This window comes from Pichia kudriavzevii, chromosome 3 (assembly GCF_003054445.1).
Source record: "Pichia kudriavzevii chromosome 3, complete sequence".
In the NCBI taxonomy this organism is placed as follows: domain Eukaryota; kingdom Fungi; phylum Ascomycota; class Pichiomycetes; order Pichiales; family Pichiaceae; genus Pichia; species Pichia kudriavzevii.
This window is the reverse complement of record NC_042508.1, coordinates 2,260,750-2,273,982: the sequence shown is the minus strand read 5'-3', so window position 1 is coordinate 2,273,982 and position 13,233 is coordinate 2,260,750. Positions and strand designations below refer to the sequence as shown.

Here is a 13,233-nt window from a genome sequence, read left to right as displayed (position 1 = left end):
ATTCAGGAGTAGCTGTTGCTGGTTGGTATTAAATCACAAGTCCAAATTTCGCTTAATCTTCCTGATCGAGTAGTTTAGTCGAAATGGGTTGAGCCTCCGCATAATACGCAGACTCACTATGTCCTGATCCTGTAGATAATAATATTCAGTTTCCTTATTTGGAAGGTCTAAGCCAGTTGCGTTTGGTTTCATTGGGTGGTCTTATTTTTTTTTTTTTCAAAACTAGTAAAGAACAAACTACACAAAACCGTCAAGTTGTTACATGTCTATAGAATCACTAAAAGTTGTGACATTGTTTGAACGATGGCCATTCGGTACTATGTCGCTCGCAACTTCAAGATGTTTGATTTCTTCATCTAAATCATTAATGTCCTCGCAACTACTTGGGAAATACTCATGTTTGGAAAGAATTGAATCGTCACAGCAGTCCTTAGTAGCAACCAATATTAGTCCTTTCGATCTAATTGATGTGACGATTTCAGGACATAAGCTAAGTATACGCTCAGGAACTGTGATACCAAGTAAGTTGTTTGCGCACACATAATTTATGGCTGCCTTGATTGACCTTGTTAATTTGTCATCATAGTCTAGCAAATTAATATATTCTGTCGAATCTTTGTTGATCGAATCAATATTATCTATTGATATTTTGTTCGTAGTATGTTCACCATAATTTCCTATACTCTTGTTGGTGTCGTTTTTCTCGCCTTTCGAAATACCGTTTGCGGTGCAACTATAAAATAGTTTATCACTCCTATTATACTTTATGCCATTCAGGTTGTAAAACACCGGGTAGTTAGGTTGCTTCCAGTTGAAAAGAGTACAAACGTTGGGGTTATTAGAAGAAATCATCAGCTTCCGGCTTGAATTTGAGATGTTATTGTTTCGCAAGTATCTGACATGATTGAAAATATCATTTAATATGGAATCCACAAAATAGTTCAAGTTGTTCGTCGAGTGCATAGGATTATGATCATCGGCATTTATTCTTTTATTGGAAGTATAAGCAAATTCTCTCAAATCACAATTTGCCAGCTCATAAATTGATGGATAAAATATGTCAAGGTTAAGAGGCAATTGATGGTTAATAATCGCTAGAAATTCTTCAAGCGGTAAATAAGCATGGCTTATGATTTCATTAAACTCTTTTTTCAACTCATCCAACGTTATATTCTGTAACTTCTCTCTAGTTCTAAGATAATGGTCTTCACTTTCATAAACCATTGTTCTGACCTGTTCAAACATAAACATAGAAATTGGCAATTTAACACCCTCAATTGGCTGGATGTATGCCCTGGGACAAACAATGGGAGTACCGTCATGTAATAGACAGACATTTATACCATAGTACTCCCCATTGAGAGAAGAACTGGTGACAAAAGATGCGAGGTGACAATCTTCATTTTTCTCCTTCACCTTGTCATTTTCATTATCAATAGACGATAATTTCCAATATGTATCGTGCATTGAAATCTCCAATGGTTTACCTGAATACGGATAAATTAATTCATAAGTAAACCGCAAAGAGCCTATTGTTCTCAACCTAACATCAAGCAATGGTAACTCTAGATAACCTATATTCCTCATACCCAAACCTGGGTATTCTGACTTTAGAATTGAGGATGTCAATGTCGCCTTTGCTAATAATCTGGTACCGAAGGTCGGAAACAACTCAAAATCAATACCAAACGTCTCGTCATCTATACCTTCCAATTGAAATGTTACTACTTTGTCATTGTCCAAAACTGGTAACATGATATTTCGAGGAATCAAATCATTGTTACTAATTGTTATTCTACCAGGCATGGACGCCATGAACACGTTTGGATTCAATTTTACCGAATACCTATTTGTGTAAAATGAAAGCTTGAGGAATATTTTCTTTTCGAGGAAATTATGGCCATACTTTCTAAGCGGGATAATAGGAGGTGGTAACGATAATTCTGGAATTGTATCGAGGTTGTTTAAGTCAATAAATTGATCCACATTGGTATTCATACTTAGAGTCAATGATGACACTTGAATTTTAGACTTTGAAAGATTCCTCTCACTTAGTTTACCATTTAGAAAGGGATGGCTTCTCATGGATTCTAATAGGACGTTAAAAACTGATATATTACCTTCCCATATTGCATAGTATAAGGGGTTTCTACCATCTTCATCCTTCAAAGTAAAATCAGCACCATACTCTATAAGTGTTTTAGTCATTTTCTCATCATTACTAAACACTGAATAGAAGATTGATGACCATTTGTTCAATTTATCAATTTGATTAATATCTGCACCGTATTTTAGTAGTAGTGGCACTAGATCACTATTCCCCGAAGAGGCGACTATATGTAAAGGCAATAAACCCTCTGCATTACATTGGAAAGAGTTAGTCAATAAGTTTTCTTTTCTAGCGGATTCTGTTGCTCCATACTGAAGCAATAGTAATTTGACTATTTCCAAGTTACCAAATTTACAGGCAACATTTAAAGGCAGGTACATCGGTGTTTCAACATTTTGTTTTGGAAATCCGTTTGCGCCAAAGTCTAATAATATTTGCACCGACGAAACATGGTTATTTATAATTGCCAATAAAAGGGGAGATATCGAATCATTATCTTGGATATCGATAATCTGTGAGAGGTTCCATTTGTCTTTGAAAAAGGACAAGATAGTAACTAGCATATCATCCCTACCGTTTTCTGTTAGATAATGTAAACAGGTTCTACCTGTGATATCTTTGATCGAAGGATCAACCTCTGAATCAAGACATATTTGAAGAACTTCGTTTCTACTATGTTGACAAGTGGAAACTTCAATGAGACAAGTTCGCTTATTTATATCATCGATGAATTTCAGATCGATAAACTCTTTAAAAAATTCATAAAACTGTAATACTGAATCATCGGGTATTTGTAAGTTACGGATTAAAAGCATGAAGACTTTTGAAAAAGTATACTTTTTCGTATCCACGTTTAACTTTGAGATGATTTGGTTTGACCACTCTTTTAAGTTTAGCATCTGTTCCTTAGTTGGTAAATTTGCATTCTGTAGTGTGATTTCATAGAAATCGGTATACAACTGATCGGATGAACCGAAATCATCATTTTCGGCACTTCCATTATCAACAACAGGATTTGTATTTTCATTCTCGATACAGTTGCAAGTGTCAGAATCGTCCTTCCTATTCTTAGCCTCGTACCTAATGAAAGATTTATCGCCATCAGATATTGATTCCAATTCCATCAAGTTGTTAGCAACTAAATCGCTTAATTCGACGATTTGATTCTGATGGAAAATAGGCTGGACATTCACCGTTGTTGTAAGATATAATTCTTTAGTACAAGATTTCGACCTCTTGTCCCATTTCTTCAAAACTTTTGTAAATCCTGTTTCATTCAATTCCACAAACTGTTCTAATCTATCCAAGTCTTTTGAAAATTTCTTAAACCCATCATATAAGGATATAAAAGTAATTGACTTTTTAGAGATTAGGTGGTCCATCGATTTATTCTTCTTTTCAACCAACAAATCTAACCTAAACCTCAATTCCGACTCTTTCTCAAGATAGAATTGGTTGACTTTCTCCAATTCTCTCTCCAATCTGAAGAAGAAGGAACCATTCTTAGCCTTTAACGTACTTACATTATCTTGCGTTAAGGCATTAATCAATTTTTTCAACTGTTTGTAGTTAATGAAATATGGTGAATATTCAGGCAATTCTAGCTGCCTGGCTGCCAAATATTTACCAAACTTCATCGGTCACTACTATACACTGAGTTGGGGTATAAGTGGTAAAATGAAGTTTTAATAAGAATGTGATGGAAATAGTAGGAAATTCTTTTTCTTATATCCAATAGAGAAGTTGTAGTATACTCAACGCTTTTTTCCTTTCAGCAATTTGTTAACAATGCAATGTAAAAGATCAGATGCCAACAATCAAGACGATCCACGTGGTTAAGCCCAGGACAGTAATTAATTGATTACAGAGCAAAAAAAATAAAATAAAGTATAAAAAAATAAACAGATTGAGAAATTAAAAAAAAAAGGAAATTCGAAAATATCCTGATAGGCAACTTTCCATTCTCCCGCTGGCTGTGTGAATGTTTGTTTCATTAATAGTCGTTACGCTGCGTTATAAAGATACATTATAGAAGATCGTTAGAGGACAGACGCCCTACCATTGACAAAGTTTTCGAAATCAGTTTCAACGTCGATAATAGGATCCATATACATGAAGTCCATCATTTCATCATCGTTATGATCATTGAAGATATCACCACTATTATGTGCATTACTGAGAGTTGTGTCAGGACTCATCAAATCCAAGCTACCCACTTCTTTACCCTCATATTCGGCAAAATTTGAGTTGATAGTATCAAATGTATTAAGCTTCTTGTTTTGTGATTTTGATTGAAGTTGTTGATCATAGTTAATGTGAACATCCAAACTCCCAGAAAACAGGTTATCCTCATTGGGTAAAGACAATAGATCAAAGGGTGGCAATTCGTCTATACTCTCGACACAATTGACTGATGAGAGATGACCATGGTTGTTGTGAAAGGAGTCGATAGTATCATTAGTTGCACACAAAGAAAGGGAAAACAAGGTGCTTGGTGTTGTTGACACAGTGGATAGCAGATCGAAATCGTCTTCTTCATAACTGAAAGGGTTCTCAAAATCAGACATGGATTGCTGTGGAACAGTCATAAACTCGTCATAGGAACTAGGAGACTTCATTTTAACTTGTTTTTCTAATAAGCTAGATGTCCTTGTAGCTTTACCTAGGTTTTGTTCTTCAGAGACGCTTGTCTTTGCTGGATCCCTAGCAGCAGTACTAAAGTTCATCTCATTGGTTTTATCATCCAAGGAAGTAGGAATAGGTTTCGTTTGATTTGTAGCTGTAGAATCTGTTGTTATAGCGTTATTCGTGGTGGAATTATCCGATATAGTCTGGGAATGATTTAAGTCAATCAAAGATACAATCAAATCATTGATATCTTCATCGTGAGATCTTTTCTTGGGGCATAATTGTTTGCAGGAAGGATTTGCTTTACTCGACACTTGTTTGTCTGGATCCATTACTAAAGTAGTCTCTAAAGATGTATTCAATGAAGAGTTTGGTTTCTTTTCTTCCTTGATACTAGATGGTTTCATGACTTCGTCTTGTCCCTTGATTTGTTTAGTACCCGCAGCGTTTGAAGACAAAGTTGTAGGCTTCTTGGAGACGGATTTCTTCCCCATTGATTGGGGGATAATTGGTTTTTGTTTACGTTTTTCAAGGATGGGCTGTACCTCTTCTCTTAAATTCTTCAAAGTGGAAACCAATCTAATCACTTCCAGCTTCAAATAGTAGTTTTCTTCGTTAATTTTCAGTATTTCTCTCTTTGAAGGATTATGAACTACAGAACAATCGATTTCAATCATTTTGTTGTTGAAAGAAACATTGTTCGTCTTCTTTTTGTTATTACAAGAGGATCTCTTGTTTGGGGATTTCTTATCCCTCTTCAACGTGGCTGAACAATTTGGGTGGCTTTTGGACAAATTGGCCACGGCCTCTGTTTCGGGAGAGAGCATATCGGGAGTTGGAGATGGAGTTGGTATAGATGGTGAAATCGGAGATTGGATATTTGGAGAGGATGCAATGGATGAGTTGATATTTGCCACTGATGATTTAGATATCGAGTTAGTTCTATTCATGGAGAGAGTTTGTTTAGTTGTTTTTCTTTCACTGTGAGCAGGTCTTAAGAAGTTGGTATTGGTACAACTATTTCCATGATCGTGTTCTTCACTTAACGGCTTACGACCGGGTTTTGGTCTTGGCGGCAATACCCAGTTTTTGCTGGTTGTGATTCTTATTGGATCCTTCAATTCGAGTGGAAGGTTGTTCACGGGGGGGAATGCGGATGTGGGTATATGATGAGTATTTTGATGGTTGTCGATTTTTTTCATAGTAGGAGTAGTCATTATTGAGAGAATACTTTTTGTCTATAAGAATGAAGTGGTGTTTGTGTATTCAAATAAATATTTTCTATTCTTTTTTTTCTTCTTGTTGAATATAGGTGTCAATTAAAAGCAGCTGAAAAAGATAAATTAAAGACGTTTATAATAGCAATGATAATAGTAAAAACAATGGAATATTATATTATTTTTTTTTGGTGGAGAGAGGTAAGCATACATGTAATTGAGAGAAGAATGGATGATGGGGTCAAAGAGACGGAATGCAGAATGAATGAGAGAGACAATGGTACACAAATAACAAAGTAATAAACAATGTGGGGCGAGTCTATGGAGTGGGTTAGAAGGGGATCAAATAGAATCTCTCGGTATTATGATGAATATGATTTCAATTTCAATGTGACGCTATCAATTCTTGTAGTTTTCGTTTTAAATAATGATCTTCCTCGATTAGCCCAATGGAAGGTTAGAGAACCGGAAAACGTGAAACTAGAAGGAAAAAAAAAATAAAACTAGTAAAAATTTTTATTTGTTGAAGCCGGTAGGGTGCAAAGGCTGAAAAGTATCGTATAATATATGATTGTAGATGCGAGAGAGAACGGTAAGGGGAGGGGGGGGTGTAAGCTGAGACTTTTTATTTTATTTTTTACTTTCTTCTCTCCTTGATAGAATGTTGCACCACTGTTGGAGTGGAAGTGTTTGTTCTAGATAGATACAACTGAAAAGCAAAAGAGAAGAAAGAGAGAAACCAGTCAATCTATTCTATAAAGATGCAACCAAAATAAGATGATAATCACAAACTGCAAATTAGAAAGCCAAACGGGGAAAGTTAAATGGAATGGCATAAAATTAGAGAACGGAATGGAACGAAATGGAATGAAATGGAATAAGGCAACGTTTATAGTAATAGGGGGAAAAAAAAAAGGAAAAAAAAACGCACTGAAAAATACTAAAGCACATTAAAACACACTAAAACACATTAAAGCACACTAAAACACACTAAAACATACAATTTCCTCCTAAAAAAATGACGAAAAAAAAAACGGAAATTGAAATCGGAGAAGGGGAGGGCAACTGATCTATCTGCCGTAGAATACCGGAACGCGGTCGGGGTCTGTGTTTGATTTCCCTTATTTTATAAAATTTTCAGCTCCGTGTAGCAACAATAACATTGTAAGACTCGGTCAATTCCAACTAATTTTTCGTACCGTGATCCGAGCCCGCGCTATATTTTCAAGTTTTTGATTTTTTTTTTTCCCTCTTTTGAAGAATATGCCCCGAAGTTTTTCGACATTTCGGTTGTGGGGAGGTCACCAAACCTGTTTCCAGACAATAGAGTTGATTTGTATTTTTTTTTTTTTTTGCCCAAGACCCCATGTCCCTAGTTTGTCTTTACGGTGACTCACAATTAGTAAACACAATACAGTATCGGTAATTCCACAATAGTCTATAATGACGACAATAATGGTGGTGGTATGTTTCCTGTAGAAAAAATTGTTCAAGATTAAGAGGTCAATTAAAGTTACACCTTGCATGCATACTATAATAATCTCCCCTTCCGGAGTGTTTATTATACATTCCTACAGATGGGCAGAGCCCGATCTGTTTTGTAGTTAATGTTGTTTGTGTACAGTGTATAGCTTACGGTGTATAGCTTACGGTGTATAGCTTACGGTGTATAGCTTACGGTGTATAGTTTACGGTGTATAGTTTACGGTGTATGGTGTTTGGGAGAAGTAAGAGGAAGGGCTATTTGATCCCCTTATCTTCACCACTCGCATTGATGACGGTATTGTCAGCCAATGCCGTGAATGGACGCCGTTTTAAATTAAAACCCCCAAACCAAAGACCCGGTAGTGCGTGCACCCTGTGAGCGGATGGAAACAATCATGATTATAATAATTGTAATAGCTATATCGATTGGCTATAGCAACGGTTATAGTAATAGTAATGGTTATGGTGATAATTTTTGCCTCATCTTACACACCGACATGTTTTCCCCATGCGTTGCGTCATATCCTTCTCCTGCTCCCATCCCTGTCCTGTTGTCTTGCATCTGCTACACAACTGCAGCCATCCCGATTGGTAGAATACAGTAGAAGTCTATGTTTCACTCGGTTTATCCCCTCTGACCCATGTGGTGTAACCTGTATCCTCCTCCATCCTCTTCAGCACTGTACAGTTTCCACCAATCAGTACATTACAGTGACAATCACCTTCTCCAGTTGTGTATACAACAATAGCCTCTCTTGGCAAGCTTATTGTACAGAGAGCACACAGTAGCATACACAGTAGTCCCAATTTGCATTAGACACTCTACAGAGCCCTTCCCTTCCATGATAACAACTCCTCCAAAGCCATAGTTGGGTCCTACACTCATTTGAAGAGATCCTCGAGTCCAAATCCAGAGCTTCTCTGTGACTCCTGTGCTTGTTTCCGCTCTAGTAGCGCACTTAGTCCACTGGCGTTTTTCTTTCGTTTCTTGGCCTTCTTAACCGGAACCGGCTCCTTCACATTGAAACTACCTCCAAGTGGTAACGTGTTAAGGGGCAGCAATCTATCAGACCTTCTCCGTTTAAGCCCCCTCCTTTCAAGTACATCATTGACAATTATTTCGGTTCCACAACAAAGGCATGTCATAATAAGGCTCCTCCTCTTATCGCAGTCATTAGACTTCACCCTTTTTTTCCTCTCCCTTTTGGTCTTCCCCTCATAGCTAATTCGAACTCTCATGTTGATCCCGCACACGAGTACATTATGGCATCCAATACAGACATCCAAATCTACACCCTTCGCTTCCTTACCTTGTAGTTGGACCTTCTCGCAGCCTCGTCTCACCTCAACACCCACTGTGTCTAAATCTGCAACCTCCTCCTCGAAATGGTCTTCCCGAAACTGCCCAATGTTTCTCTCGTAACACGAACTGTCGAACTTGCCAATCAGTTTCGACTGGTACTGCTGTTTGATGTTGCTATTCAAATCTTCTCTTGTCACTAGGACATTACTGAATATAATTTTTTGTTGGTACTCTAGCCGCTTTTTGTTCTCCTCAAACTCATCCATTGGAACCTACTGCTTCAGTCTTATTACTCAAATGTAGATTATTACTCGCTTAGAAAAGATACACATATATATTTACCTGACTCGGCATCAAAGAAGAAATCCCACTAGGCACAACACTAGCAACAAAATAGAAAAGAAAAAAAAAAGACGTAAAAAACATTTTTTTTTTGTTTTCGTTTTTCGCATTATCTCCGTGATTCGCTCGATACAATATTTCCAAATATATTGGGTAGTTTGCTCTCAATTAATTCACAAAAGGCATCACAGTCACTCACTACCTGGAAGTCAATATAGTTTTTCCATGATGACTGACTGATGGGGTCTTTGTTGACCAAAATGACCATGCCTTTGTCATTCTCATGAATCTTCTTACTCATCTTCCTAACTAAGTTTTTAACACCTTCCACTTTTAAACTCGTTCCGAAAATTAAGAGAATATTGGGTTTCTTATTCAAATCCTTATTTAAATTCTTGGCAAATGTCTCTGAATAGGGATGTTCTTCCCCATACAAAACTATATTTGGTCTAATTATCCCAATACTTGATTCAAGACATCTCTTCCCCAACCTCATTTTGTTTTCGTAATTATTGACACATTTCGGACATTCAATCAAGTTGCTCTTATGGTTATCATCCCACTTTTCCTTGGTATCCATTTCACAGACACTACTCATACTATCATTTTCCCCCTTTTTTGAGAAAATCGAATTTTGACTGTCGCTCATATTGGTGGTTTGTGAAAATATTAGCAAGTCATCATTTTCTTCTCCACTACCAATGTCGCTGGCAGGTTCCTCGTTTGCACATGTTCTCTCAAACTTAACATTACCTTTTTCATCATAGATCTCATTCCACTGGTAACTGAACTTGCAGGAATTACAGCATAATTGATGTAGATCACCATGGAGTTGAATAACGTCACTATTGTTCCAATCTTTACAATCGAATTCTGTTCGTAATCCACAGTTTCTCTCTAAACCATCGATATTTTGAGTATAGCATTTGATCAGTTTGTTCTTGTCATTTAGTTTTCTAATAAATTCGTGTGTCCTAGTAGGTTTACATTGCAAAACTTGCTGATAAAGCTCATAGATGAAATTGTTAAATATCTCAACTGTTTCCAATGATCGATAAACAGATACATCAAACATGTCTTTCCCCTTCATTTTTATCCTGACATTGCGCTCATTGAGCTTCTTATTGTATAACCCATTGTCAGATCGGAAGTCGGGTATCCCTGCGTTACAGCTTATACCCGCACCCGTCAAGATGGCTATTTTCCGTGATTTATTTATACATTGAAGAATATCCTTTTGAATGCTCTCACATTCTTCAAACTCCTTTAAGTTGAGATATTTTATCCCCTTGTTATCTTCAAATTCAGTGGCTAACTTGTCGATCCTCTCCCTGAGCTGTTGGGCATTCAGTTTAATACTTTTCTCCACCTCTAGGACTGGTAAGGCTGTTTTCTTCAAGGGTGATTCCAAAATCTTTTTTCTTGATGTCTTAGGTTTTGTCACCTTTGTCACCTTTGTCACCTTTGTCACTTTCTTCATTTTCGGAATCTTGTTGTTTTCATTTTTCGTCGTCCCAACTGGTTTCTCGTTTATTCGACTTTCGATTTTTGTACTCATGGCAACTCTTGAGATGACCTCCCACAAGAAATTCAAAGGCCCACACATTTCACAGAGATGAAAAAAGAAGAACAAGAAGAAAATTGTTCAGCAAATCACCGGTAAAGTTTGCATGCATTGAATCTTCCCTAGCTGCTCTCCAATTACGTACATTCGACATGCATCGATATAATAAAAGAAATCCCCTTTTCTTTGTCCATAACTAAAAACTCTCCTTCCCTTTCGAGAAAAAATGTAAACAAACAATCACCACCAGGCACAAAAAGGCTCAGCTGTTCTACTAGGGAGACTTGGTGGTGCACGGGTGTGTTATTTTATTTTTGTGGACGGCTTTTCTTTTATGAAATACTTGACAGATTGAATAATATATTATGTTCCGCAAAGAAAAATTGACTGTTTACGAGATCCTTCCTGTGATACTCATCGAAGGTTATCAATGAGCAATACCCTTTTCACGGTATGAGACAACTAGTTTCCAGTAGCTATTCTTTAATCTGTTTCTCCAGTATTTTCCGGTGTATACCATAACAAAGAAGGTTGCGATACAGAATAAGCAAATAAAAGCAGAAATAATAAAGCAGTTTTGAACGCCCATGTTGTCAATAAAAGGCGTGATACCATATCCCATTGCAAAATTCATTGTATTTCTAATGATAACTAACACTGTGATTGCGGGAACTCCCATTTCCGGATACGTGTCCAAAGTATACGTAACCGATGAAATGCATCCAACAATACATAGACCAGCTTGTAAACCCAAACCAACAATTATACCAAACCAATGGATACCTTTGCTTGCACCAACACCCCACAAGATCAAAGAGGCAGGACCTAGAATCATATAAACTACTAAAACCCACAATCTATCTTCTGCTTGCGATACACCACCATGTTTCTTTGCAATGAAAATTTTGATCCAATCAGTGGACCAGCCTGCATATGGGTAAATCAATCCAACAAAAATAACTGGTGAGAGATAAGCTAATCCGCACATAGCTGGTGAAAAGTTATATGGCTTTGCCCCTAAAATGACCGCTTCCGTTGCATTTAAAACCGTATACCAGAAAAGTGATGCACCATATAAAAATCCAGACCACAAAACCACGGGGTATCTAACCATGTATAATGGAGCAACCATATAGTCAAACAAATGAAAATCTTTCCTTATACCAGAGGTCAAAGACAACTTTTGAACAAATGTTTTCTCTGGTGGATATTCAACTGGAAGTTGATCATCAATTAAAACTGTCTGATTACCCAAATGCTGTTTAGCAGAATTAATATGTGAGAGTATTGGCTTGATTTCATCATTCTGCCCGTTATTATTGGAAGTTATTGCACTGACGACAGTACCGTCCACATCCTTTTTAACTCTCAATTTCCGATCATAGTTAGTCTCCTCAAGTAAGAAAAACATTGCAACAAAACAAACGGCGGTAAATATAACCGCAATAATAATGGTCCATTTCCACCCCAAAGCGTCATTGACAAAGCCAGCAAGCATTGGAGCTGCGTAATTGGAGCTAAACAATGCGGCACCGTAGATACCCATGTAAGTTGCTCTCTCGTGTTCAAAGTACATATCAGTAACAGTTATTTCAGGCAATGATTCAATAGTGCTGTAGAAAAATCCATTCATAATTTTAGACGCAATCCATTGTCCATTGTTGGTAATCCATGGTTGCCAAATATTAAATGCAATAACACCAAGCATTCCAAGCAAGTAAACAGGACGTTTGCCGTACTGTTGTGCAATAGGTAACCAAAAAAGGTTTCCTAAACCAAGAAACAAAAACGAATAACCCGTACCTGCGGTGATATTAGCCACCGATAAGTTGACATTTGGATCCGCTGCAATGTTTGGAGTGATTGAGTAAATACAGCATCCAGGAATAGAACCTCCATAGCAGTATAAGATGATACAAAACATCTGTAGCCATTTTCTTTTCCTTGACCAGTTTAATGGATCGTTGGGATCGTCTGAAGGTGTTGGGATTAAAACAACTTCATCGTTCTCAACTAGATTTGATGTACCTGGAATCACCGAAAAGTCGATCTCCGATTTCTCAGCACCATTCACTGAATCTTGTGAAGAGTCAACGTAAACACCAACCTGATCTTGTTTCTCTAAAATAATACTACTCATAGTCTCCCTCTACGATTAGTGTAGTTTGTCTTCTTATCACATTAATTATTTAGATATCTCCACCGGGGTCCAACAAAGAAGGGGTTGGGCTTTTATAAAAAAACCAAAAATTCTATGAGTGTTATCAATTCATCAAATCTTTACAACAAAACAACCAAGATGGTCCACTGATAAGAATTCCACTGACAATAGCCGACTACAGTCATGTCTTTGGTAATCGGGATTGTCTTCAAATTAGAGTAAACTAAAACTCTTCTTATCGGGACTCTAATTCCGACGGTTCGACATTTTCGCCTAATATGCAAGAAAAATTCCATATCAGGCAGTTTCAAGTTATAGGCGAGCTCTGACAAAAATAGTATTCCATATTAGGAAATAATACGCCAATAGGCGAAGCGATAAAGATGGAACTGGAGATACTTTGGACGCTGTAGTGATACTTTG

The 13,233-nt window shown here is 37.1% G+C and overlaps 5 protein-coding genes across 5 annotated transcripts; all 5 read right to left on the bottom strand.

The window, feature by feature from the left end:
- Nucleotides 1-258: 258 nt before the first annotated feature.
- Nucleotides 259-3,747, bottom strand: C5L36_0C10490 (uncharacterized protein; the record flags this gene model as incomplete). The annotated part of the gene is made up of 1 exon (XM_029466761.1): nt 259-3,747. The coding sequence occupies one exon, from the start codon at nt 3,745-3,747 to the stop codon at nt 259-261; it is 3,489 nt and encodes a 1,162-aa protein (XP_029322621.1).
- Nucleotides 3,748-4,149: 402 nt separating this feature from the next.
- On the bottom strand, nt 4,150-5,955 carry C5L36_0C10480 (uncharacterized protein; the record flags this gene model as incomplete). The annotated part of the gene is made up of 1 exon (XM_029466760.1): nt 4,150-5,955. One exon carries the CDS (start codon nt 5,953-5,955, stop codon nt 4,150-4,152), a length of 1,806 nt encoding a protein of 601 aa, XP_029322620.1.
- Nucleotides 5,956-8,322: 2,367 nt separating this feature from the next.
- Nucleotides 8,323-9,009, bottom strand: C5L36_0C10475 (uncharacterized protein; the record flags this gene model as incomplete). The annotated part of the gene is made up of 1 exon (XM_029466759.1): nt 8,323-9,009. The coding sequence occupies one exon, from the start codon at nt 9,007-9,009 to the stop codon at nt 8,323-8,325; it is 687 nt and encodes a 228-aa protein (XP_029322619.1).
- A 185-nt stretch (nt 9,010-9,194) lies between these two features.
- Nucleotides 9,195-10,691, bottom strand: C5L36_0C10470 (uncharacterized protein; the record flags this gene model as incomplete). The annotated part of the gene is made up of 1 exon (XM_029466758.1): nt 9,195-10,691. One exon carries the CDS (start codon nt 10,689-10,691, stop codon nt 9,195-9,197), a length of 1,497 nt encoding a protein of 498 aa, XP_029322618.1.
- A 385-nt stretch (nt 10,692-11,076) lies between these two features.
- C5L36_0C10460 (uncharacterized protein) lies at nt 11,077-12,789 on the bottom strand (the record flags this gene model as incomplete). The annotated part of the gene is made up of 1 exon (XM_029466757.1): nt 11,077-12,789. One exon carries the CDS (start codon nt 12,787-12,789, stop codon nt 11,077-11,079), a length of 1,713 nt encoding a protein of 570 aa, XP_029322617.1.
- Nucleotides 12,790-13,233: the final 444 nt, after the last annotated feature.